Source organism: Musa acuminata, chromosome BXJ3-6 (assembly GCF_036884655.1).
Source record: "Musa acuminata AAA Group cultivar baxijiao chromosome BXJ3-6, Cavendish_Baxijiao_AAA, whole genome shotgun sequence".
In the NCBI taxonomy this organism is placed as follows: domain Eukaryota; kingdom Viridiplantae; phylum Streptophyta; class Magnoliopsida; order Zingiberales; family Musaceae; genus Musa; species Musa acuminata.
In genome coordinates, this window is record NC_088354.1 from 39,452,547 (window position 1) to 39,474,909 (window position 22,363).

The 22,363-nt window shown below is 41.9% G+C and overlaps 3 protein-coding genes across 9 annotated transcripts; all 3 read right to left on the reverse strand.

Moving 5' to 3' along the window:
• Nucleotides 1-285: 285 nt before the first annotated feature.
• LOC103974424 (ATP-dependent zinc metalloprotease FTSH 8, mitochondrial) lies at nucleotides 286-7,856 on the reverse strand. Its single transcript, XM_009389255.3, has 8 exons — nucleotides 7,612-7,856; nucleotides 7,308-7,539; nucleotides 7,118-7,192; nucleotides 5,550-5,683; nucleotides 4,442-4,921; nucleotides 3,467-4,234; nucleotides 1,698-1,925; nucleotides 286-958 (listed from the first exon to the last, which is right to left on the reverse strand). The coding sequence occupies exons 1-8, from the start codon at nucleotides 7,669-7,671 to the stop codon at nucleotides 479-481; spliced, it is 2,457 nt and encodes an 818-aa protein (XP_009387530.2). The 5' UTR covers nucleotides 7,672-7,856; the 3' UTR covers nucleotides 286-478.
• A 1,554-nt stretch (nucleotides 7,857-9,410) lies between these two features.
• LOC135640076 (probable WRKY transcription factor 49) lies at nucleotides 9,411-10,691 on the reverse strand. Its single transcript, XM_065154208.1, has 3 exons — nucleotides 10,429-10,691; nucleotides 10,193-10,336; nucleotides 9,411-10,040 (listed from the first exon to the last, which is right to left on the reverse strand). The coding sequence occupies exons 1-3, from the start codon at nucleotides 10,680-10,682 to the stop codon at nucleotides 9,506-9,508; spliced, it is 933 nt and encodes a 310-aa protein (XP_065010280.1). The 5' UTR covers nucleotides 10,683-10,691; the 3' UTR covers nucleotides 9,411-9,505.
• A 7,653-nt stretch (nucleotides 10,692-18,344) lies between these two features.
• Nucleotides 18,345-22,263, reverse strand: LOC135581556 (E3 ubiquitin-protein ligase SDIR1-like). Of its 7 annotated transcripts, none has more exons than XM_065153624.1 (9): nucleotides 22,197-22,263; nucleotides 21,622-21,758; nucleotides 21,463-21,520; nucleotides 21,309-21,361; nucleotides 20,980-21,208; nucleotides 20,652-20,787; nucleotides 20,472-20,523; nucleotides 19,211-19,339; nucleotides 18,345-18,669 (listed from the first exon to the last, which is right to left on the reverse strand). In XM_065153624.1, exons 2-9 carry the CDS (start codon nucleotides 21,697-21,699, stop codon nucleotides 18,553-18,555), a joined length of 852 nt encoding a protein of 283 aa, XP_065009696.1. In that variant the 5' UTR covers nucleotides 21,700-21,758; nucleotides 22,197-22,263; the 3' UTR covers nucleotides 18,345-18,552. The 7 variants fall into 7 exon arrangements, with proteins under 7 accessions (XP_065009696.1, XP_065009698.1, XP_065009694.1 ...); XM_065153626.1 differs by having other exon boundaries at nucleotides 19,211-19,336; nucleotides 22,197-22,259; XM_065153622.1 differs by having other exon boundaries at nucleotides 22,070-22,209.
• Nucleotides 22,264-22,363: the final 100 nt, after the last annotated feature.

Sequence of the window (22,363 nt, forward strand, 5' to 3'; positions counted from 1 at the left end):
TTAGCAGAAACGATATACCAGCAAACAGCAACTATTATACATGACAAGATGCATAGCGAAAGAGTCTTGCATTAGTATATAAATCCTGTCCTAAAAGAAAGCATGGATAAGAATAGAGGCAGCTCAATCAATGGTTACAAAGGGCAGTGGATCAGACACCCTCCTCATGATTGTCCAATCTCTCGCCAACCACAGACAGTCAAAGGAGATTCCAGCATTCAGCAAACCACACAAAGCTCCAAACCATTGAAGTCTTAAAAGGTGACCTAAAATCCTGCGCACACATGAGCCCGACAAAACTCATTATTGAATCTCTTGTATCTAAAGCATCTGCTTAGAGATGAGGGTCGATATAAGTACCACCAACAATGTTTTTTCTCTCATGCAGATACTCGTTTGTACAGTTCCTTCATCTACATTGACAAATGAATTCTGAAGTGTGTAAGTCAACAAAATTATACATCAAAGACAGCTGTAGCTACGTCGGCACAACTTCCCCATTGAGCGGTGATGAACCATCATCCTCCAATGCTGCATCCTCTGGAAGATTGTTGCTTGTGTTATCCTCGTCTTGAAAACCTTGAATGAATTTATCGTAGTTTGTTGGTTCGCTAGATACGAACGGGCGTTCCCCTAGGACTCGGACCAAGTCTTCTTGATGCAGCACCTCCTTCTCCAATAGCAGCTCAGCAATCTGGATAACGTGATCCTTGTGCTCCTTTATCAATGCAACAGTTCTCTCATAGGCTTTCGATACCCATTCTCTCACCTCTTCATCGATGATGGCCCCAGTCTTGCTGCTATAAGGCTTGGTCATCTCGAGTGTATCGTCTCTCTGGGGGAACGAAAGGAGCCCAACCTTGCTGCTGAAACCGTAAACTGCCACCTGAGCGTAGGTCATCTTGGTCACTTTCTCGAGGTCATTTTGGGCTCCAGTAGAAATCTTCCCCAACAGAACCTGGTAGTGAGCATATTAAAACATTTTCTTTTGTTCTTTAGTAACATAGTATTCATGATAATACAAAGCTCAAACAGCATTATTAAAGTGATTAAGATCACGTTTTGTGACATCTATGCCAATCATAAATCAGTGTATTGTAAATGCATATAAAGAACAGATGGATATCCACATGTGCAAGAGGGCACCTGAGATCATCAGCCTAACCTTTTTCAGCAGGGTCGAACCAGGAACAATCATTGTCAGCAGGGCCAAACCAGCAACAAGATAGATGTGTTCTTTTTAAAACTATGAAGTCTTTGCTTGGTACAGGAACTTCATCCCATAAAATTGTATGTTTTAAGCCATGTTCTTTAGTCAGTAAAATAAATCAAAAAATTATAATCAGAATATGATCTAAGAGATAGTTCTGACAAGTTACAGAATCAACTTAATTGGTTATTTAAGTAGGAGTCCCTTCAAAAATTATGAATGATTACCAAGTAATTCAAGTAGGTTCTATAATATCATTATAGACATTATAGTGCTATAAACCGTATAGAGAAGCTCACTGGACAGTCAAACACTGACTTATGACCTTCTTGATATTCAGTCATCAGAGATATATCAACTAAATTTGAATTGTTGCTTATCAGAGGAACAAATACCCTACCATCCACTTCAATTAAAAAAATGTCAAATCAGTTCCTTTTGTGAAACTGTGCATGTAAATGACAAGAGCAAGAAGGGTTAACTTTACCTCTTCAGATGCACGCCCACCCAGTGTCATGCATGTCATGTCAAAGAGCTGCTCTTTAGTCAATAAGAGGTTTTCACTTGGCACATATTGAGCAAAGCCCAGTGCTGCAGTTCCACGTGGAACTATTGTAACTTTGAGCAAGGGTTCTGCATGCTCTAAGAACCATCCAGCAACAGCATGACCTGATTCATGATAAGCAACGGTTCGCCGTTCCAGCTTGCTGATTACCTAAAAACAAAATAACATGGTTGCTTACTTGCCAATATAAGGTCAGAACAATCATTCTGAAAGAGAATATTTTTGGGCCAACGTTTGAAATGAACATAAAGTATCGTCACTTTTCCATTTGGGTAAATTTATCTAAAAGACTATTGTCATAATACAGATAAGTCTGTTGGAAAAGGTAATGGTGATTCAAAGTTGTTGCTAAACAAAATATAAACACAAACAATTCACATGAAGACCAATAAAGCTTGTCAAATTTAAGTTCACTCGAAGTTGCCAACTGTAAGTTCACTCAAACTACCTGGTCAAAAAATGTACATCAACACCATACCTACAATTGCGGTCCAAAACTGTAAAATTCCTCCTTTGTGGTCTGACCAGGATTCAGGTCATAAAAGCAACTTCTCTACTTGAACATGCAAGGCGAATACATTGACCCTCCCCAAACTTCAAGCTGCTGGGAACCTCTTACTTGTTGGGTAACATAATGCTTGAATCTAAATGCAGTCCGTAGATGAATGTACTAGTTGTCTCAAAAATAATAAAAATTAATAATTTCAGTCATCCCAAATGATTTAGAAACTCTTTAATTACTATGACATACAAAAATTTCATAGATTCTCACCATCTCTTATTAAAGGCAGGAATATCACATTGATAATTCTAATTAGATTTTGATGTTAAAACCTGAAGTATAATGGCTCCAAATATATTCCAAGTGCCAAGATGATGACTTGTTTTCTCAATACTGTAAAACTCTCGCCAATCTCTCTGAAAACTTTTCTAAGAATTAATTGGTCTTCAAACTCTCCAATTGCTCACTTTTCAATAACTTAATAAGTGAAGCCTCATTCCTGATATATATGTTAATAACATTATGCAGGAATATCAAGTGAACAACACACAAAATGAAATGTTTGATCAAATATGCATCCCATACTAATTGATGATATAAATTATATAAGCAATCAGAGAATCTAAGCTTATTAGGCTTTCGAACTCCGTAAACCTCACCATAATATCCGATCCATCTTGCTGGCTTGACAAAGAGAAGATCTTCCAACACCAAAAGAAAAATTAAATTAAAATTGTGTTACCAACTGAGTAATTTTTGTAGTTTGTCAGAACCCAATGAATCATACACCAGACATAACCTAGCAGCTAAAAATCAAGAATGAGTGATGAGTACAGAAAGAAAATATACTCTGCGAAAGATTATGGATGATAAAAATAGTTTTTCAACATGAACAACAAAATCTTCACTAATAGATCACAAATATATAACTCATAAGTGTTCACTCTAAAAGATTATAACATTAGATGAAATGCAGAAGAACAAGAGAAACAGAAATGAACATCAGGACAGCAAGAACATCATAACCACAATCATCAAGCATTCGAGACTAAAATAACAAAAAATATAAACATTAAGAAGAAAAAGCATTTATAACCTGAAAAAAATGTAAATGGACCTGCACTTCCAAAGTGAGCAAGAAAAAGGTAAAAATATGGTAAAGCAAGAATGTACAAGTGCAGGTAATTACCTTATTTTTTTTCTCCAAACCACCAATTATTCTGTCAATAGCAGCTTCAAAATGCTGCATAATGACCTGTGTTCCCTCATTTCTTGCAGCAATTAAAGCAGCCTCATTGCAAACATTAGCGATGTCAGCTCCAGCAAAACCAGGCGTAAGGGCTGCTAGTCTTTGAGAGTAATAAGATGGGTCTTTATCAAGCTTAATCTTCTTAAGATAAATACGGAATATCTGCTCACGGCCTTTTATGTCAGGCTTATCAAGAGCAATTTGACGATCAAACCTTCCCGGTCTCAACAAAGCCTTATCCAAAATGTCCGGGCGATTGGTGCCAGCTAGCACAACAACACCAGATGTTGTCCCAAATCCATCCATCTCCACGAGCAACTGATTAAGAGTACTTTCACGTTCGTCATTGGAACCTGAGAATCCTCCACGGCCTCTTGCTCGACCGATCGCATCTATCTCATCTATGAAAATCATGCTTGGAGCACATTGTCTGGCTTCAGCAAATAAGTTTCTCACCCTGGAAGGTCCAACTCCTACAAACATTTCCATGAAATCTGAACCAGATATGGACAGAAAGGGCACACCAGATTCACCGGCTGCAGCTTTTGCTAAAAGTGTTTTCCCTGTGCCTGGAGGACCTACAAGAAGAGCACCTTTCGGAATCTTGGCTCCGAGTTCCTCATACTTCTTGGGATTCTTTAAGAAGTGCACAAATTCCATAATTTCTTGCTTGGCTTCATCACAGCCAGCCACATCTTTGAAAAATATCTGGACCAGATATAGGCATATGACAAGTTAGCATAATTTGAACAACTACTATATGGCCAAGCAATAACAGGCATTTTTTCCAACAATAAGAATTGACCGAAGAAGAGGTTGCATGTATGCAGTGAAAAGAACTTACTTGACAAACTGTAAACATATGAAAATTAAAGAAAAAAAACTTCTAAAAAATAACATAAATCAATCACTTGCCTTATTTTTAGAGTTCTTATCCATCCTAGTCACTTGGGCTTTTCCTATGTTAAATATTCCACGATTCCCCTTGCCAACACCACCACCAATTCCACCCTGTATTCTCCGCCCCATGAAGTAGATAAGCCCCACAAGAAATGCAGTGGGTGCATATCTGAGTAATTCTTGGAACCAATTGACTTCAGATACATATCTGACAGGAACATATTCATGAGGATCTATCCCCAAGGCTTCCTGAGCTTCCTCCAACTTTTCTTCAAAGGATTCAATACTTCCAATATTAAAGTAATATTTGAACTGGCTAGCAGAATGTGCAGGAGGGGCAGGTGTTGTTGTTTCCTGCATTTGATCGTCTTTGGTTTGGTTGCTTAATCGTGCAGAGCTCCTGACATAAATTTTTGCAACTGATTTGTTTGACACAACAATGTGATCGACTAAGCCAGGTTCCAGCAGCTTGTTCTTAAACTCTAGGAAACTGATCTGTGTAAACAACAGGATTCAAACTGTGGCATCAGAAAACATGAAAGACACAGATTCAGCAATAGATCAAAAAGAATTTTAATACGGTAAAAGATGTAAAAATTGAGGGAATAATGCCCTGAAGCAAATTATATAGCCATGACTATGAAAAAAAATCCAATTTGAACAAACTAATGAAATTCCTTCATGTGATCATATGTATAGTAATTGGAAAAGTAAAATCAGCAAGTCTAGATGATAAATCTCTAGCGAGGAGAGGTTCTTAAAAAACAGTAAGTGGTCACAACCAAATAGACAGAAAGATGGAACAGGAATTTCCATTGCACAAGTCTACAAATTCCTGAGAGATAGGAATCATAATCAAACTCAAGTTAAGCTTAATTTGACTTTGGGACAGAAGAATCATTCAAGACTGAAAAAATAAATAAAAATGATTCCTGAGGAATTGCATAAATCTCAAAGACCTAATCTTCTCAGGGGAGAAAAGACTAAGGGGCTTCATTACTAGGCATTTTGATGCCACCCAGGAATATGTGACCAAATACCAAAAAAAACCCTAAGGCTTATACATAAGCAACATATAATCGTCATGATAATGAACATATATGTTAATATATATGCAACAAACCTCTTTCTGGTCAGAGGAGCCAAAAGAAGAGGAAGAAAATAGCAACCCCATAAAAAGTAATGGAGCAACATAACCCTGCAAAGCCTTCATGAGATTCTCCTTCAAACTTCCTGAATCATCTGCATTTGAATCCTCTGCACGAAAGCCAGAAATAAACTAAAGCAAATCTGTATATTGTTTAAGTCATCAGGTGACTTGATAATAGATTGCCTGAATAAATAATTACTATTCAAATATTCAAGAAATCTGACAACATTATACATCACAAATGGATTCCTTGATGCAGAAATAAACTGACATACACTAAGCTGTATATTGACACAAGATTCTCAGATAGAAAGTTCAGATCATATCATTTAGGAAAACAATTGCATGAGTTGTGGTTAATATCTCCAAACTAATGCATGTACCAATAGTTCCAAGTTGTCTAACTCCATGTCTTCCTAGATGTCCTGTAATTTATTTGAACAAATTCTGTCTGCATGTTAAACTGAAATAAAGAAAAAAGACTTTAAATAGTGGTGACCAGAGACTGTATCAATGTTCTAGCAACCTATTCCTAGAGGGCTCTAAGGAATGCGGATTTCCTTGTCCCAATCCTTTGGATGAAGGATAAAGAAGATCTTCCCACCAAAATCCTTGGATCAAAATTCATGTTTGAGGATTTAGATCCTGGACATTTGCTTTTTTTTTTGTAGGTTTCTTGTGAATTATGGATATATGGAAACCATGAGTATGAGTTCTTATACTGGCCCTCCCAAAAAGCCCACAATGACGGGTGCTTTGTGCGCTGGGCAATCCTTCTTTCTCATAAATTTTGTACAAAACAACACTCTTGTTCTTTAGGTTTTCATAACTGATACTTGAGAATGTACATTTGTAATCCAGATTCAAGGATTTAAATCTCAGACCAGTATTGATCTTTGTAACCTACTGAACCGGTACAATACTGGTAAATTGCGTGGTATGTTAACCTAAACCACATGGCATCATTATATAAAAAAGTAAAAATTGGATGATACAGTATGAACTATATATTTCAATACCGGTAATTGATTAGAATGGTAAATATCAGTTCGTATTGACCGGTACAGTTGAAATTTGAAATATTGTCTAGGTTGTTCCTGGGCCTTTCTGACTTCTACATGATCACCATAGGAAAATTTATAAAGGGTTTGGTAGTAGCACAAGTTCATCATATCATACTCAAAAACATCTGTCTGCTTAATCAATTACTATAGACATGCTAAGCAAGACATGTTAAAAAGCAATTGGCTACTCAAACTACAATGGTCTTATAACAATATCACTGTGAAATCAGTTAAGAAATATGTTTTTTGCTCTCATTGTTCTAAAAAGGGCAAACTGCTTCTAAGACAAGCTTGTTCAAACTAAATAAGTATAAAATCCTTAGCAATCTCAGTACTCACATTATCAAACAGTTTCAAATGGGAACATCACAATTAAAAGGAATCCTAAGACATCACAATTGTTGGGTTCAGGTCTTGCTTTTTTTTTCCCCTTTTTGTCAAATAAATTACTGAAGAATGCATAATATATAAGTGTACCTTTTGAATCCGATTCGTTGTTCTCATTTGCTTTTGGAATTTCTTTCTTATCCTTCGGATAGTAGTTCTCATAATCTAGAAAATTTACACCAAAGTAGAAAAATAAGTACACCGAGAAATGATGCGTTCCGAATAAGAACCACCACAGAACAAAATAATAGATCGCTTTGAAATTCTACATCTCTCTTACTCTTCTTATTGGGTGATTCACTTGAAAAGAACCGCCTAAAACTTGGATTTGCCAAAAAGAATCTCCAATCACCCAGGTGATTTCTTTCTCCGAGGGTTCTATGAGCTCCGACGGAGGTCAAATAGCCCCTCAGAGACCTCAATCCTCCATTATCCCCATGACAGATCGGATCTTGCAATAGGGCTTCTCTTGAGTATCCAGACTTCACGCCAAAACCGCTCGGCAGCCATCCCTAACAAAGACAAAATAGATCGAGAGACAAAGGTTACAGGAATACACGAAACGACATTGGTAAGAAAATTACATGTCCGGATCGGCGACGCGAAGATCGAGAGATAGGACGCGCGATCTTAGAAAAGATCATCCTAGCGAATGGGTCGGAAGAAACCTAGATCGAGGGTTTCGGGTCGGAGGCTGAGCGCTTAACGGGGATGGCGGAGATTGAGGAACCAGTCTAGGGTTTCCAGGTCGTCCCCTGGATAAGGATGACAACTGCTTCTTCTTCTTCTTCGAATCTGCCGGCGGCGCACGGTATGGGACTCGTAAGAAACAGGACCGGTGGCTTTAGATTTAGCGCAAGCCCCGGTGGGCCGTCCCTTGCGTGTGTTTGCGGTGGGACCGCAGAAGTCTCATGGCTGCGTGGCACGTCATCAATGGCATCAGTTGGACGATCGTACGACTGGAAACGCAGCGTGGGCTGTTCATTTCTTGGGAAACAAGCTTTTACCATCAAATAATAAAAAACGAAATAAATTATATATATATATATGGTTTCCTTTTGTATATAAATTTGGACATAGTACAAATTTTACCTCTTTTTGACTTTAATATGACACATATATCCCTTATTAATTTTTGAGTATTTTACCCATAATTTTTTTTACTACTGAGCTTTCACATAATAACATCCGATAATTAAATTTTATCTTAGAATATTCTTTTCATCATCAACTTAACAAAAATATCCTTCCATCATCCATTAATTATCTTCATTCATTATTACTATTGTCTGTGCCCTACTTTCTTTCATTTTCTTTCCTTCCTTATTATCTTTGTGTAATATAATCCATGTGCGATAACTTTCATCGAGGAGGCAATTGTCTCTCCATAACCTTTGTTGTTAGTGTTTTTCACCGATGAATAGAATAGAGACGGTCAAGAATGACATCAAATGAAAGCAATGGAGAGACAATCGTATCCTCCTCAATAAAGGCTATTGTGTCGCGATCAGAGCAGAAGAGAAAAGAAAAAACGAATAGGTAAAAAGAATGCAGTGGCCAAAGATGATTGATAGAAGACGAAGGAATATTTTTATCAAATTGATAAAAGAAAAAAAGATTCTCAAGTAAAATCAAATTATGGGGTATCATTCGGTAAAAACTTAATTGTAAAGATTTTTCTGAGAAGATATCCATTCAAACATATTAAGTCAATCACTGACAATAATTTTATCAATTTTTAAGTTAATTTTAAAAATTTTAAAATATAAAGTACCTACAAGTTCTACTGCAAGGATAGTCAAGTAACAATATTTGTGCAAGACTTTTATTCAAAAGGTAAATATGAAAAAATAAATATTTAAAAAATATATGTATGACTTTGGTACAACCCTACAAAGACAATCTTTTTAAATATTTAAAAATAAGCCATGTGTGATTTAGTTATTTTTGTATTCCATAGAAATAAATTATACTTTTACTAAATTAGAATTTAGAAACTTAAAGCCAGTTTATAGCTCAAAGATGAAGATTAATCTTTGATAAAAAGAAATGTTAATTAACAGACCAAGGGAACAGGCAATACTGGCTTCTCAAAAGGAACTGCATTTGGTAATGAAATATATATCAATACAAACTGCACTGGTAATTTAATGCATGACAAGTTCTTTCTCATCTGCTCATCCTCCACCTTTTGAAACCACTGGATAAGAAAACAACAAAAGGCAGTGTTCTCCACCACCACATGGAGATTGTACTGTGGAAACATTCAGTCCTGCAATCTCTGTCTATTTCTTTCATGTCGTCCACAGATTCTAAGTTCACAGCAAACAAACATGAGACCTATAAGCATCACAATTAGTCTGCACCAGTTGAGACATTCTGGTATTGACAGTGGTAGGTAGATATTGTGCATTATCAATTCATTATAGTGGGTACCCATACAATGTTAAAACTGTTCCTGTCCTACCAGGTTGGTACTCACATGATGGTGGAGAGAGTACCCAGATCTAGGTGAGAAGAGTTGGTGGTTAATGGCAGGGAAGAGTAGGATGGAGAAGATGCCGGGGATGAAGGAAAAGCGTCGAAGGACGAGGAGGTGGAGTTGCATGGCTTTCTCACCACCAACGGCACAACATCTTCCAGGAGTCCTTCTGAGCTCCGCAACACATCGTCAAGAAGTCCATGCCGCAGACTCGCATCAGCACTTCCCAGAAGTACTGCTCCATCCGCTGCAAGTTGCAACTTGCGAGGCTCGATCGTCGATGTGCTCCGTGTTGGGGGTTGCGCCGGTGCGTCCGCGACCTCCGCCATGGACTGGCACTTGAGCTTCTTCGCGACGTGGAGGTCGGTGTCGGAGTAGTAGTACTGCGACGACCCACTGAGGAGGAGATGTGAGTAGGTGTAGTGGAGGTGGAGGCCCTCGTATGTGACGATGAGCGTCTCTGGATCTTCCATGGACCTCTCCACCTGCTTCTTGGCATTGCATCTCGGGTTAGTGCACCTGTAGTAGCTCCTGTTACCAAGTCAACCAATCCATACGATCACTGTGAGCGAGAGTTTGAATTAGGTTGCTGAAGGAATGAATTCTGATGGGTTTAATGTCAGCTAAAGAACAACAAAGTGGAGTGCCTGTGGAAGAAAAATACTGGTGGAGTAAGAAAAGACCTTGGATTGGGGCTGTTCTTGATGGATTTCTGCCCATATTTCCTCCATTTGTAACCATCATCAGCAAGCCCATTCTCACAGGTCTTGATTTTGATTGTGAACTTGTGATCCATCCTTCCCAGACCCTTGTCCGGTGAGCAAAGTCTGCAAGCAAAAGGGGCCAAGTTATCTAGCTGAAGATTCTAACATGGCATGACAGCATTAGAATGAAGAAGAAGAGATGCATGTGAGCATACATGGGTTGAGAATTACACCGGCCATGGGAGTCGCCGTTCTGTAAGGTCACAGAGACTGCGCTTTCTACGTCGCCGATCGCTGGGTTGGAATAGAGAGCAGAGATGAGCTTGTCGATGACCGATTCATGTGGCGCATCAGGTTGGGATTCCATGAACCGAGGGCTCTCCTGAGCCTGCAGCTCCCTCAACAACTCCAGCTGAGAACAGTAAAAATCGTCAAACCAGTTGACCTCTGTTCCTTCGACTTCCTCCATCGGACTTGATAAGAGAAGAGTGGAGTGTGACTCTATCATGCGACGCTGGCTTTTAAAAGCTTCAAAGATCGAGCTTCTCCATTTACTGTGATTCCAACAGTGGTAGATGACAAGCCTCATTAACTTGGGTGGACCTTAACCACCTGATGGCAATGGTCAACCACCTAAACTACAGTGTGATTCCTGTGACTCTCGACGTCCTTTCTCTCGGTGTTCTTCACATGTATGTTGTTGAGATGCCAGCTGATCCTCCTCAGCGTGCAGCCAATTTACCCAAGCAAGACGGCCATATCATGTGAGGGGTCGGCCAGGGGTGAAAGGGCCGAGTAGATCTGGATTGCGTGTGGGTTGACTTGAGAGGAGAGCGAAGAATCGAAAGGTTCCAAGAAGAGACCAAGCGAGATTTAATGACGAGGGGAGTGGGGATGGAGTGAGACAGGGGGTTGACCTGCAGGCGTGGGCAGCCAGGTTGGCGTGTTGGACGCCGGAGGGCACGAGCCAAGCCACGAGAGTCAGCGCCAACATTGTCGTACGCGAGGGGGAATCAAGTCAAACGGCGGGCGGGGCCCGCTCGTGGCGCTCACGTTAGGTGTGGCTCCCGGATTTCTTGTCCGGTTTCGTCACGCGCGACGAATGACGCGGTCTCCCGGCCTCTCGCGAGCTTATCCCCGAGCTCGAGACGATCCCCTGTGTCGTTCGAGCGAGGGACCAGGGTTTTCCCCAATCCCTCGCCCCTATCGCTTCTTGTTCGGCTGTAATATCGCGTCTCCTCGGCCTTTGTGAGGTGGAAACGTCTGTTTCCTGTCCCATCAAAGACAAGTGTGAGTTGCGTCAGTGCGTAGCTGGTCCAGGAACAAACACGCTTCTTAGTAGCTGGACTCGATGCCTGATCTCACTCCGGAGAGAGAGTAGATCGAGTAAGGGGTGGTTCGTGATTGGGTTCGATGTGATCCAACTGTTTCCATTTGTCTTATCATGACGCACCAGTGGTGGCAGATCAGGCATGTAGCGCCCCCACAGGCGCCTTGTCAAAGAGTCAACCTAACACCAAAGTTGACATGGACGAATTGTCCAGGATTTACCACTAAAGTCAGCCCACACAACCCGGCTGTGTTCGGACCGGCCCATTTGCCTAAAATCTCATGAAAGTGTAACTTGTACATGCGTGAGAGAGAGAGAGAGAGAGAGAGAGAGAGAGAGAGGGGTGGGGGGTGAGTGACGTAGCAATAAGGCTGAGAGTTGTCAGCCACCAAAGAAAGCATGCATGCACGTACGAACGTAGTCCCGACTGGTGTGAGGAGAAAGGGAGATCTGGGCGTATCCATCTTCGGGAAGGCCGCAAGTAGTCGACACGCTTGTCCTCTTCCCTGCCACTCCGGGCACTCACGGAGATTGGCTGGTCCGCCCGAGACTGGGGCCGCTCCTGCTGCTGCTCTGCTGTGACGGGCGCGCTCTCCGGAAGGCCGCAGAAGCTGCAGTCGTCCTCTCTCTCCCCTGAGGCCATGCATGGCTTTTCTTCCTCTGTTGTGCTGTGCCTTGCCCTCGGCTGGGGGCGGGCGGGGCGAGGTGGGGGGGCCTCTCTGTCTCGGCTGTGAGATGGGATGGGAGATTCCTCCCGGTGTGATGATGGAGAGTGAGAAGATGTGGCCCTAAAAGCTTTGCAAACCAAGAAAGTTCCGACGTGACCAACGGAAATGGACAACAGATGGACGGACGGATGGATGGATGGATGGATGTTTGATTCCAAAAAGCACGGCCAATGCATGGAGTTTGGTGGTTTTCGAGTTTTCCTTGTCTTCTTCTTCTGCGTATGGACCCGCTATGATGCATGGGAAAGTGGATGATCACTAAGCACGAACGATTGCATCATGGAACTGTACATCATCATAAATTTGATCTAGTAATGATTTAACTCTCAGTAATGAAACCTTATATATATATATATATATATATATATATATATATATATATATATATATATATATATATATATATGAGGAATTAAATCATGTTCATTTTGCAAAGACGTAGGCCCATTTAGAGCCGTGCCTTCTTCGTTGGATTCTGCAGCCATGGCGGTGCATGGAAAATGCTCGAGGAAGGGGAGAAGAAAGGAACTGGCGCTTGGCTTTGGCGTTTAGAGAGCCGTCAAATCTCTCCCAGGTTAGGATGCTTGTTGGAAACGCAACAGATTCTGCCAACCCGAACGCCACCGTCCGTCAGCGGTGGCGCTCGATTCCTTTCCCTTTTCCCCTATGTTTCTGTCTTCAGGTCATGCTGCTTTCCCTCAGAGGAAGGTTCTCTCTCCTTTTCTTGTGTCCACGGTCCATGGACGCCCGTGGCAAGTGGCCGAGGTCAGCAAGGAGTGAAACCAGTCCCTGGGGTTCCTCCTCCATATGTGCACACTTCGGACTTGCGTATACCTATATATACCCCACCTTCTCCAATGGTTGTCCCTCACCAACCCTCCTCTTCTCCTCCTCCTAGCTTCGGAGATCCTTAATTTAAGATCTTTTACGAGCTCTTCTTTTGCAGAGCGGGTCTTCTGTCGCCTCCTCCTTTTCTCATGTTTTGGCTTCTGTGTTCGGTAGCCTTTGGCCTTTGTGTTAGGTTTAGCGACGGGGATCATGAAGAGTGAATGCGTTCTACAGCTTCAAGCACCAGTCACTATTTGCTGGTGCAGCATCATCAAGATTCACAAGCTCTTATCAAACAACTCCATCCCTGTCTGAGGAGACTAAAGTCCTCAGAAGATAGGCTTGGAATATGAGAGATGTGAGAATCTTGATGATGCTGCATCGGCAGATACTGGCTATTCTAAGAGAGAGAGGAAGGCGTAGTAGTCATCGTCAGGTAACACACTATGATGGCTTTTCGTATGTTGTGATTGCAAGAGCAGATTGGTCACGCAATTGCATGTGAGGCTGCTCTGCGCGGCGTGTCATCTGCACTATCCCTCTGATATATGCATGGACGTGGAAACCAAGGATTCTTCTACTCGTTCACCGTCGCAACTTTTCTTGGTTCATGCATTGCAATTGCAAGAAGACCTAAGCGGCAATCTTTCCTTCCGATTTCCCTACTGGACTCATGGTCGCATGCCCATTTGTTTCATGTGGTGGCTTGGAATGTTTGAGGTATCGATCAATGCTATTAACCAAGTATGTTCATCTCTAGCCGCATGTATTAAATGACAGCATTTGATTCTGTAATGAAGATGTAGTAGCTGACTAGGAGCTTTTTGTCGAACAGTATGATAGCAGATGGCACTCAAGTCAGCTCAAATCTATCTGAACCATACCTAATCACAATTTTCATTCATCTTGGCAGATACGTATGCTTGCCCGGAAAGATTATTCGACTGTTTCGATTCATTTGCCTGCTTTAATCTTCGTGATCAGCACTGTGGATGTAGCAGAAAGGCTTCCTTGTGGATCTCTACATCTCTCATCATGCATCAAGATCCAAAAACACAGGGAGTAAGCGTGCACGAGAGCAGGATGAAGATTAGATGGAACAGTTTAGTTTCGTTTTATGTGCAATTTACTCAAAAAGTAATAATAGAGTAGTGTTTACCGAGTAAAACATGGTCACATCCATGTGATGAGATTAAGCATTGTTTAGTGAAGCATGGATAGGTTTGACTGCTTACCAAATAAGAGGAGTAGGTTTTGACTGCCTCTTCGCAGCATCAAAGGATCGCCACATCCACGATATAGCTTGCAAAGCAGGTATCAATGGCTTAGAGATGATGTGTCTTACACATGCATGCATTCAAGTGCCCAAAAGATTCTCTCATCATTACGACCATGTTTGCCAAAATGGAAACAACGTAGCTTAATCTGCTTGGGATCCAAGAAGATTAATATGCGATCGTATATTATCCGAAATAGAATCTGATTTTATATTTATTTATTTATTTTATTTAGTGTTCATCTCAACTCGAGAAATATAAGTAAATATCAATGAAAATTATGCTATTTGAATTATGAATTGTGATGAATAACCAAACTAGTCCGATCTTCTATACTCGCATAATTTGGATTCATCTAATAAAATATTATTCCTCGCATATTTGGGATGATAGATGGGGGACTCACTGAAACCGGCCTCACATGTCGTCGTCCCTCCGGCGTTTCTGGCGGTGGTTCACGCGGTCTCGGCCGTGCTTCTTGTCAGCTTCCGCTCACGGTCTCTGCTCGCTGCGTTGGTTGCTTGGCCGCCGACGGAGTCGGTGCCACACGAGACAGCGCGAGCAGCGCGTCGTTTCCGAGACGCCGCACGTGCTACTGCGTCTTGTTTTGGACGCAGGAAATAATGTGTTGGAGCGTGTGGGGTTAAGATCACGTGGCAATAATAATAACAACAATAAGATCAGCCTGAGAGCTTATTAATGTAGATAATATATATTTTGAAACTCGATTTTATCATTTTATTCATACTCATCTCAGAATCAATTAGTGAAAAAAAGGAGTGTAATTATTAGTGTATGATATATTATTATTTAGGGATAATAATATATATATATAAAAAGCATCCTAAAGTTAATCTTATCCATACTTTAATTGACAATCGGATAATCCACACTCAATTTGGATATTATTGTATATCCAATTAATGAGCAGTCTAAAATGAGCTGAGTAATATGCATAAAATATTGCATATTCCGAAGGAAAATTTTGTATATGTTTTTGTTGGGTAAGATTTATATGGGGAAGCACACTTGGAGGAGGAGGAGGAGGACTATAGATTCTTTTCCTCCTGCACCGATTAATGTGAATCCTAGGCGACACCATTTGAATGAAGTGGGAGTGACTGAAGCAAGAGAGTGCGCGAAGCCTTACCATGCCAAACAAGTTACTGCAGCAATGAATGCTGCTCAGGTCAGGTGAGTCGTAAAAGGGGAAGAGAGACCACTTGAATGAAGTGGGAGTGAATAAAGTGGAGAGAGACTGAAAGCTTTTACCATGAATGCTCGGCCCTGAGGAATCAGTTCATTGAAGCATAGTTAAGGAAGTCTGAAGAGGCAGCAGCTGATGGCCACTGACTGAGCTCTCTTTTGGTAATTGACTAAGACCACCTCACGCTCACTGCAACGAGAAACAGATCGTTTGTGTAGATATGGTCTCTCTAATTGGATCTGCAGAGATGTGTTTATATAAGCAGTTCCAATTCCTGTAATCTCTTTTTATCTTTATCCTTTGTGACAATAATGCAGCAAGAAACAAACGACTGGTGTGCAATAGCAACAGCAGCAGCAGCAGCAGCGGCAGGAGGAGGTATTCTAAGCTCTCAAGTCCTTTTCCTTGCCTTTTCTTTGTCTCTTACGTTTTTGTCTAATGCAACGCAAAGTCGGATGCGCTGTGATCTCCCTGCGGTTTAATAGTCCAAGATGCGACCTCGGTGTTGGTCTCGGGAAACTCACTCTTCTTTAATGCAACCATGAGAGGAGATTTCTCATTTAAGCAAACAGGAGAAAGAAGGAGAGAGAGAGAGAGAGAGAGAGAGGGAGGGGGTACGATTTTCGAGGTAGAACTCCAGGTGGTGATACCCACTTCGCACCACCAATCCCTGATCGCCCTTGCAATTATAAATATCCAAACCCTGCTTCGTTTGGTTCGGCTTAACTCCATTATTGAGCAAGTCACTCCTCTCTCTCTCTCTCTCTCTGGCCATCTACTTGCCACTATCTCTCTCATGCACGCATAACTGAGTTAGCTCTTTCAATATATACTTCAAAGTACGAAGAGGACAGGAGAAGGGGGAGATCTTAGATCTGGTGCAGTAGAAGACGGAGGAGATGGAGATCTACATGGATGAGAAGTGGAAGCTATCGAAGAAGGAAGGCAGGAGTAGCTGCAGCGAGAGCAGAAGGGTGGCGGTGGCCGAGGGAGGAGGGCCTTTGCTCAAAGGATCAGCGAGCACAAAGGAAGGGCGGAGGACGACGACGCCGAGGTCCTTCTCGAGCCGGTGCGCCAGTCTCGTGAAGGAGCAGCGTGCTAGGTTCTACATCATGCGCCGCTGTGTCACCATGCTCATTTGCTGGCGCGACTACCCTTGACCTCGTGGAAGAAGAAGAGGAATACTTCATGATCTCTCTCTCTCTCTCTCTGTCTCTCTCTCTCAACCTACAGCGAAAGAAGGAAGAGAAGAGGAAGCCGATATATGGAGTCTTGGATGTGTTCCTTTTTTGTGTATACTTTTTGCCTTTTTTGTTTGTCTCAGAGTTTGTGGAGAGGCTCTGAGCCTCCATTAGGGCTGCAGGGACGGGATCTAAGAGCTAGGTGTGGTGGAGGTGTTCACTGCTCCACTGCAGTTTGCAGTGAGCTGTGACCTCAAGCAAAGCGTGAGAGAGAGAGAGAGAGAGAGAGAGAGGAGCTGTGTTCGACAGAGGCTACTTTTTTGGCACATTATTTTGAGGTACTCTGCAACCCATCTTCTTCCTTGTTACTGCCACATCAACTTTCAAGCTCGCTTTCGGCTGTTTCTTTTGGTGGATTTTGCTGATAACAGAGTGATTTGCTATGGTGGTGGTGGTGGCGGTGGTGGTGGCGGTGGTGGTGTTGGTGATGGCATCGACTGACATGAATTATTGGTTTCTGCGTGTGCTATTGTTTATTTCATGCATTTAATGGGTTGCGTCACTGTAACATCGTATAGGGTGGTGGGTATTCTCTACGCAGTGTGTTGGGACAAGGAACCAGACAACGTGAAGCGGGGCCTCCATGGCAGCGAGAGACGCTGCAATGTTGGCCCCTTCCATTCCTCGACGAGCCATCCTTCCTCTTTCTACGTGTACAAACGACGTCGTCGTCGTCGACGGAGAGAGACGATGGAGGTAGGCATATGCTGGCTCGATCCACGATGAGGTGTCCGTGCTGCAGTGGCCCGTCCACTGCGAACTCTGCCTCCGGTTTTGGATTCTTTAGAGAGATTTGACACCAAGAAAGGTCTGTCTACAGGTGTCTCGATTTGGCCAATGCATCAAACAAACACGCCATTTAAACATCATTTATAATAAGATGGATGATGGAGCGGAAAGTACGATCGCCAATTAGACAACACGAGATCTCTCTCATGTGGGGTGCCAACACCGAGAACTTAAAGCTCGAGCGTTGGATCCACGAACGGACTCCACAAGCAATACGTAGCTTTTTCCGGGCTCCATGGCGGGCGTACCTTCTCCCCCCTTACCGATATACTTGTCTATTGGGTTGACCGTTGACCGGCTTAGTTGGCTCACGGTGGTTCGTGCGAGTCTGGACGGTCGGGATGGGTCGATCCATCCTCGCTTTGAGCCGGGTCTCGCGGTTGCAATGGCTGGTTCGATCATGTGATAGAATTGGACCGGAATTGCCGCGCCAATTCCAGAAGGGATTACTTTAAGGAGACACTGGCTCGAGAAAAGGTCAAAATTGGCACACAGCGTTGACCCGAACCGGTTCGTTCCGGGCCGGCGCAGGAAATCTCATGAAGCGAAATCACGTGGGTGCGGGGCCCATCCGACGTGGCGAGATAATGAGAACACCGCCTACACGTGCCAGGATCAACCCCTACCACGTGATGCTGCCGCTGCTTGAGTCGAACGGATGTGGCAGGTCATCATGCTTTGATTTGACGTGACATATCAGGGAAATGAAGAATCAATAGTGCCAACAGAAAGAGCCCAATAATTGGCTACATTAGAGTTCTAAATCTGATGAGGATTGCAGGTGAGATCGACGTAATAATTAGATAAGATATATACTTACAACAGGCTTAATACCAGCCGCTTTATCATTTAACTTGGTTAAGTGATGCCGTACATCGAGTTAGTTGCACTCGTCGTTGATATAGCTGTATTGAGACATTGGATGGTGAATGTAACTAGCTAGACCATGTCCGCTGCACCATCATCACCTGCATGCCATCCAGAATTCACCCTGTGCTTGCAAACAGGGCATGTACCTTGCTGACGCAACCATGGATCGATACAGATTGCATGAAACTGCAAGAAGGGCAACCGATTCAGCAAATGCCAGGAAATTCATGTAAACCAACAATAATCTCACTAACTAATTTGATTAAGAGTGACACTTCAAAGAATTGCAACAGAGGATTCCTTCAAACCTTCTAATTCCTAAGCAAACAGCTGTTTTGCCCTGTAACAGATTCACTTAAGCTTGGATTAGTCGGAAATAATTATACAAAGCCGAGTGGAGGAGATGGAATAAATGGTCGGTATTTCTAGAATCCAAAATGTTGCATTCAAGTGTAAACCATTGGAGATCAAGGGAAGAGTCATGTGCTAATGGAACTCGTTTGGTTAGGGAACAGGCGTCGCACTTGATTAAGCTTGTCGGAATATGTCATGGAGTACCAGACAGAATCCTTGTCTCGGTGGAGAACAGAAACACTTCCAAGGTTCAAGATCGGCAAGATGATAGAGTGATAAATAGAAAGTTCAATAAAAAAATTGGCGACATCTAGGATAAGTAATTCCTCGCTACATAGACATCTAAGTCTAGCATGGTATCGGTAGTTGTTACCTGATGCAAGCATGGTAAGCTTCTTATCAATTCTCCCACACCGACTTGCTCCAAGCAAACACTACATGTCAGTTCATCTTCCGGAGTCTTCAAGTCCCCATCTAGTTTTGAACTCTCCTGCCTTTTCTGCTAGAGAATTGTGAGATTTTGTTAGGCAAGTAGGTAAGTAGAAGAAACCAAAAATTAGATATATCAAGAACAAGTGTATTCTAGATAAGCAGCAGAACAAGTTAGTATTATATCAACAAGTACCTCATAAGTAACAAAGTAGCTAGGAACTCTCATGTATCACCATCAATCTAGATACATCTTATTGGTTACTTCATATATTTTACATCTAATTCATGTGATATTAGACATTCTTAACACTATTTGAATCACAAGCACCGAAGGGCATTTGGATCAAGCAGACTCCACAGAGAAGTGCATTTTAATTAATTCACCTCTTGTACTTTCATTAACCTCATGGAATATCTAACAAATGGAGTTTCCACAGACTAGACTTTTCTACCATTAACTGCCAAAATTGTTCATAAAATTTAAAACTAAAGAGTTATTTTTGAGGTTGTATCACCTTTTTTTCTATATCTTCTCAATATTCCTTATGTAATGAATTCAAGTTCTGATGGCCCAACCTAGAGCAATCTTTTTCCTAGTAGAAACTAGAAACTTGGAATTGGGCCACTACTTCATAACCAACACATGGTCTAGTGAACTATAATAACTTACCAACTCCAATCAAACATATAATGCAAAGATATCATTTTTTTTTTTTTGTCTGCATAATTCAAACTTCCGTTGGTATCGAATGAGCAACATAATCATACATGAAAAAAAGTATGTGATGATCTATACGAAAGAAGTTAGTAGTTGCCTAAAGAAAGATACTTAGCAGTTTAATAATGTGCAAAACACAAGTAACAACAATGAATTAGAGTATGACCACTGATCCATATTTTCTACAATAAATAGTATATCAAGACAGACAGTGTGATAAGGATCTCATTCCTTTTCTAATAGAAAAATCAAAATAATACAAAATAAATTAGTGATACTATCCGGCAGTCATTTCAAGGAATATATTAAATTAAATACACATATTGTATGTAACCCATGTTTGTTTTCTAAAATTTTAAACTAGAAGGCCAGAATGAATAAAAAAAATTAGAAACAAGCAAAAACAGTAATGACTTTTGAAAGATATAACAGTATGGTACAGCTTTCTGAATAAAAAAATTATTGACAGAATGCAAACAACTACCTCAGTTGCAGATACAGAAGAAGATGATGCCTGTTGTGGCAATGATCCACCACTACCCAAGGACAACCAAATATCAAAATGAGGATGATTTGTAAAAGCAACATAAAATTGAAAAGAACAAGTAATGAACAACTTTGAAAAACAAAGTTGCCCATGTACACCAAAGGAACTGAATCATGCCTTTGCCGACTGGTCGCAGACCCTTGGCGAGATTGGACCTTGTAGTTGTGTACAGGAAGGGCATTGATTTCTTCCTCTGTCATCGAAGGAGCATCAGGGGGATTATCAGAATCCAATGCTCTTAAAGCATCATAATCTGAAAGATTGAAAATGCATGATAAGTGTGAGCAAGCAAGCCTTTCAGGAAAAGAAAGAGGGTAAAAACAAAGTAAGGCAGATGCAGAACAAGCAAAACAGTGAAAGCACAGCTTGAGCAAAGTCTTAAAACTTCATCATCATCCAACCAGGCAATGATGTAAGGCAAACTAAATATTCCAGAAACCTGTACCTAGATCATCGAATTCTCGATCAAGAAGAGCAAGTTGGAGCCTCAAGCTCTGTAAGCGCCCTCTTGTAGCAAAGGCTACGGATGGTGGAACATGCAACCGCAACTCTGTGCCCCCAAGGAAGCTACTGGCAGCTGCAGCGTGAGCTTGGGCTTGAGCCTGGAGTTGCTGCCAAGTTGCATACATCCTTAGGCTGGTGGCCATCAGAAACACTCCCAAAACAAGCCAAAGCTACATGCACAACGTACCCACAGAGGATGTCCTCTTTAAAAAGTGATACTAATAAGAAATTAAGAAACACATATAGAGAACATCAGCCATTAACAATTACCAGAAAATTGGGTGACATCTGATGTGAATTCAATATCATGAACAGAACAAGAACTGCAATGTTAATCATGCACATGAAATTAGGAGTGAATCCGCATAACCTAAACCAGAATGGAAGAATAGAAAGCCTCATCATCCAACAACGACAGCCGTACCGGTAAGAAGAAAAGTAGTCGAATTGTTATTAACAGGTCGACCGCCCACATGCATTCGCTATAACCAACAAACAACAAAAGGTCAATACAATCGATCATCCAGCAAAACCTTAGCTTATATGCAGGACACAGTTCAAACGGATAGGTTAAGAGGAATACCATCAGCCGCCTCTCGGGTATAAATCCTGGCAAGCCGCTCTCGATGTCCGCTCTACTTGTCCGTAAAACATAGCTCATGATTGCAGACGCTAATTCTCACCCCAAAACCACCTCTTGTCCTTACGAACCCGATTGCCCTGTTCCAACTCGATCAACAACATGGAACAACATCAACTAGAATTGATATACATGATCGAATCAATCAGAGCTAAAAGGGAACCACATTCACAGCAACGAAGAGACAGGATTCTGCCGCAAAGACAAGGCATTTCGATGAAATTCCACAAAATCCCGAACGCAAATTGCGAAACACGTTGAAGGGTTACCCTCGAATCGGACAGATCTAGGATCCCCAAGTCCCTAGATCACTGCAGCAGCAGAAACCCTAGAAGCATCGAGAGGAATCGAAAACAGCAATTTCTACCCATAAACGCGAGGAAACAGTTACCTTTAGATAGCGACCGGCGACCTTCAATCCTTGGGATGAAGTGACGGGAATATAATTCACATCGAGAAGCGATTTGGCCTACAAGAGGTGGAGCGCCACGAGGCGGGCGAGAGGCGGAGGGAGTTACCTTTAGATAGCGACCGGCGACCTTCAATCCTTGCGGTGAAGTGACGGGAATAGAATTCACATCGAGGAGCGATTTGGCCTGCAAGAGGTGGAGCGCCACGAGGCGGGCGAGAGGCGGAGGGAGCCGCGGGCTTACAGGTTGTGCTACTCCGCGGAACCACTTAAGCT

Coding starts and splice junctions, on each gene's coding strand:
- LOC103974424 (XM_009389255.3), bottom strand. CDS start 7,671: ATGATCTTTTCTAAGATCGCGCGTCCTATCTCTCGATCTTCGCGTCGC. Junction 4,235..4,441: donor ATAAGAACTCTAAAAATAAG/GCAAGTGATTGA, acceptor TATCTGGTCCAG/ATATTTTTCAAAGATGTGGC. Junction 1,926..3,466: donor GTTTGGAGAAAAAAAATAAG/GTAATTACCTGC, acceptor TTTTGTTTTTAG/GTAATCAGCAAGCTGGAACG.
- LOC135640076 (XM_065154208.1), bottom strand. CDS start 10,682: ATGGAGGAAGTCGAAGGAACAGAGGTCAACTGGTTTGACGATTTTTAC. Junction 10,337..10,428: donor CGGTGTAATTCTCAACCCAT/GTATGCTCACAT, acceptor TTTTGCTTGCAG/ACTTTGCTCACCGGACAAGG. Junction 10,041..10,192: donor AAGAACAGCCCCAATCCAAG/GTCTTTTCTTAC, acceptor ACTTGGTAACAG/GAGCTACTACAGGTGCACTA.
- LOC135581556 (XM_065153624.1), bottom strand. CDS start 21,699: ATGAGCTATGTTTTACGGACAAGTAGAGCGGACATCGAGAGCGGCTTG. Junction 21,209..21,308: donor AGATGTCACCCAATTTTCTG/GTAATTGTTAAT, acceptor TTGTGCATGTAG/CTTTGGCTTGTTTTGGGAGT. Junction 19,340..20,471: donor CTTCTGTATCTGCAACTGAG/GTAGTTGTTTGC, acceptor ACAATTCTCTAG/CAGAAAAGGCAGGAGAGTTC.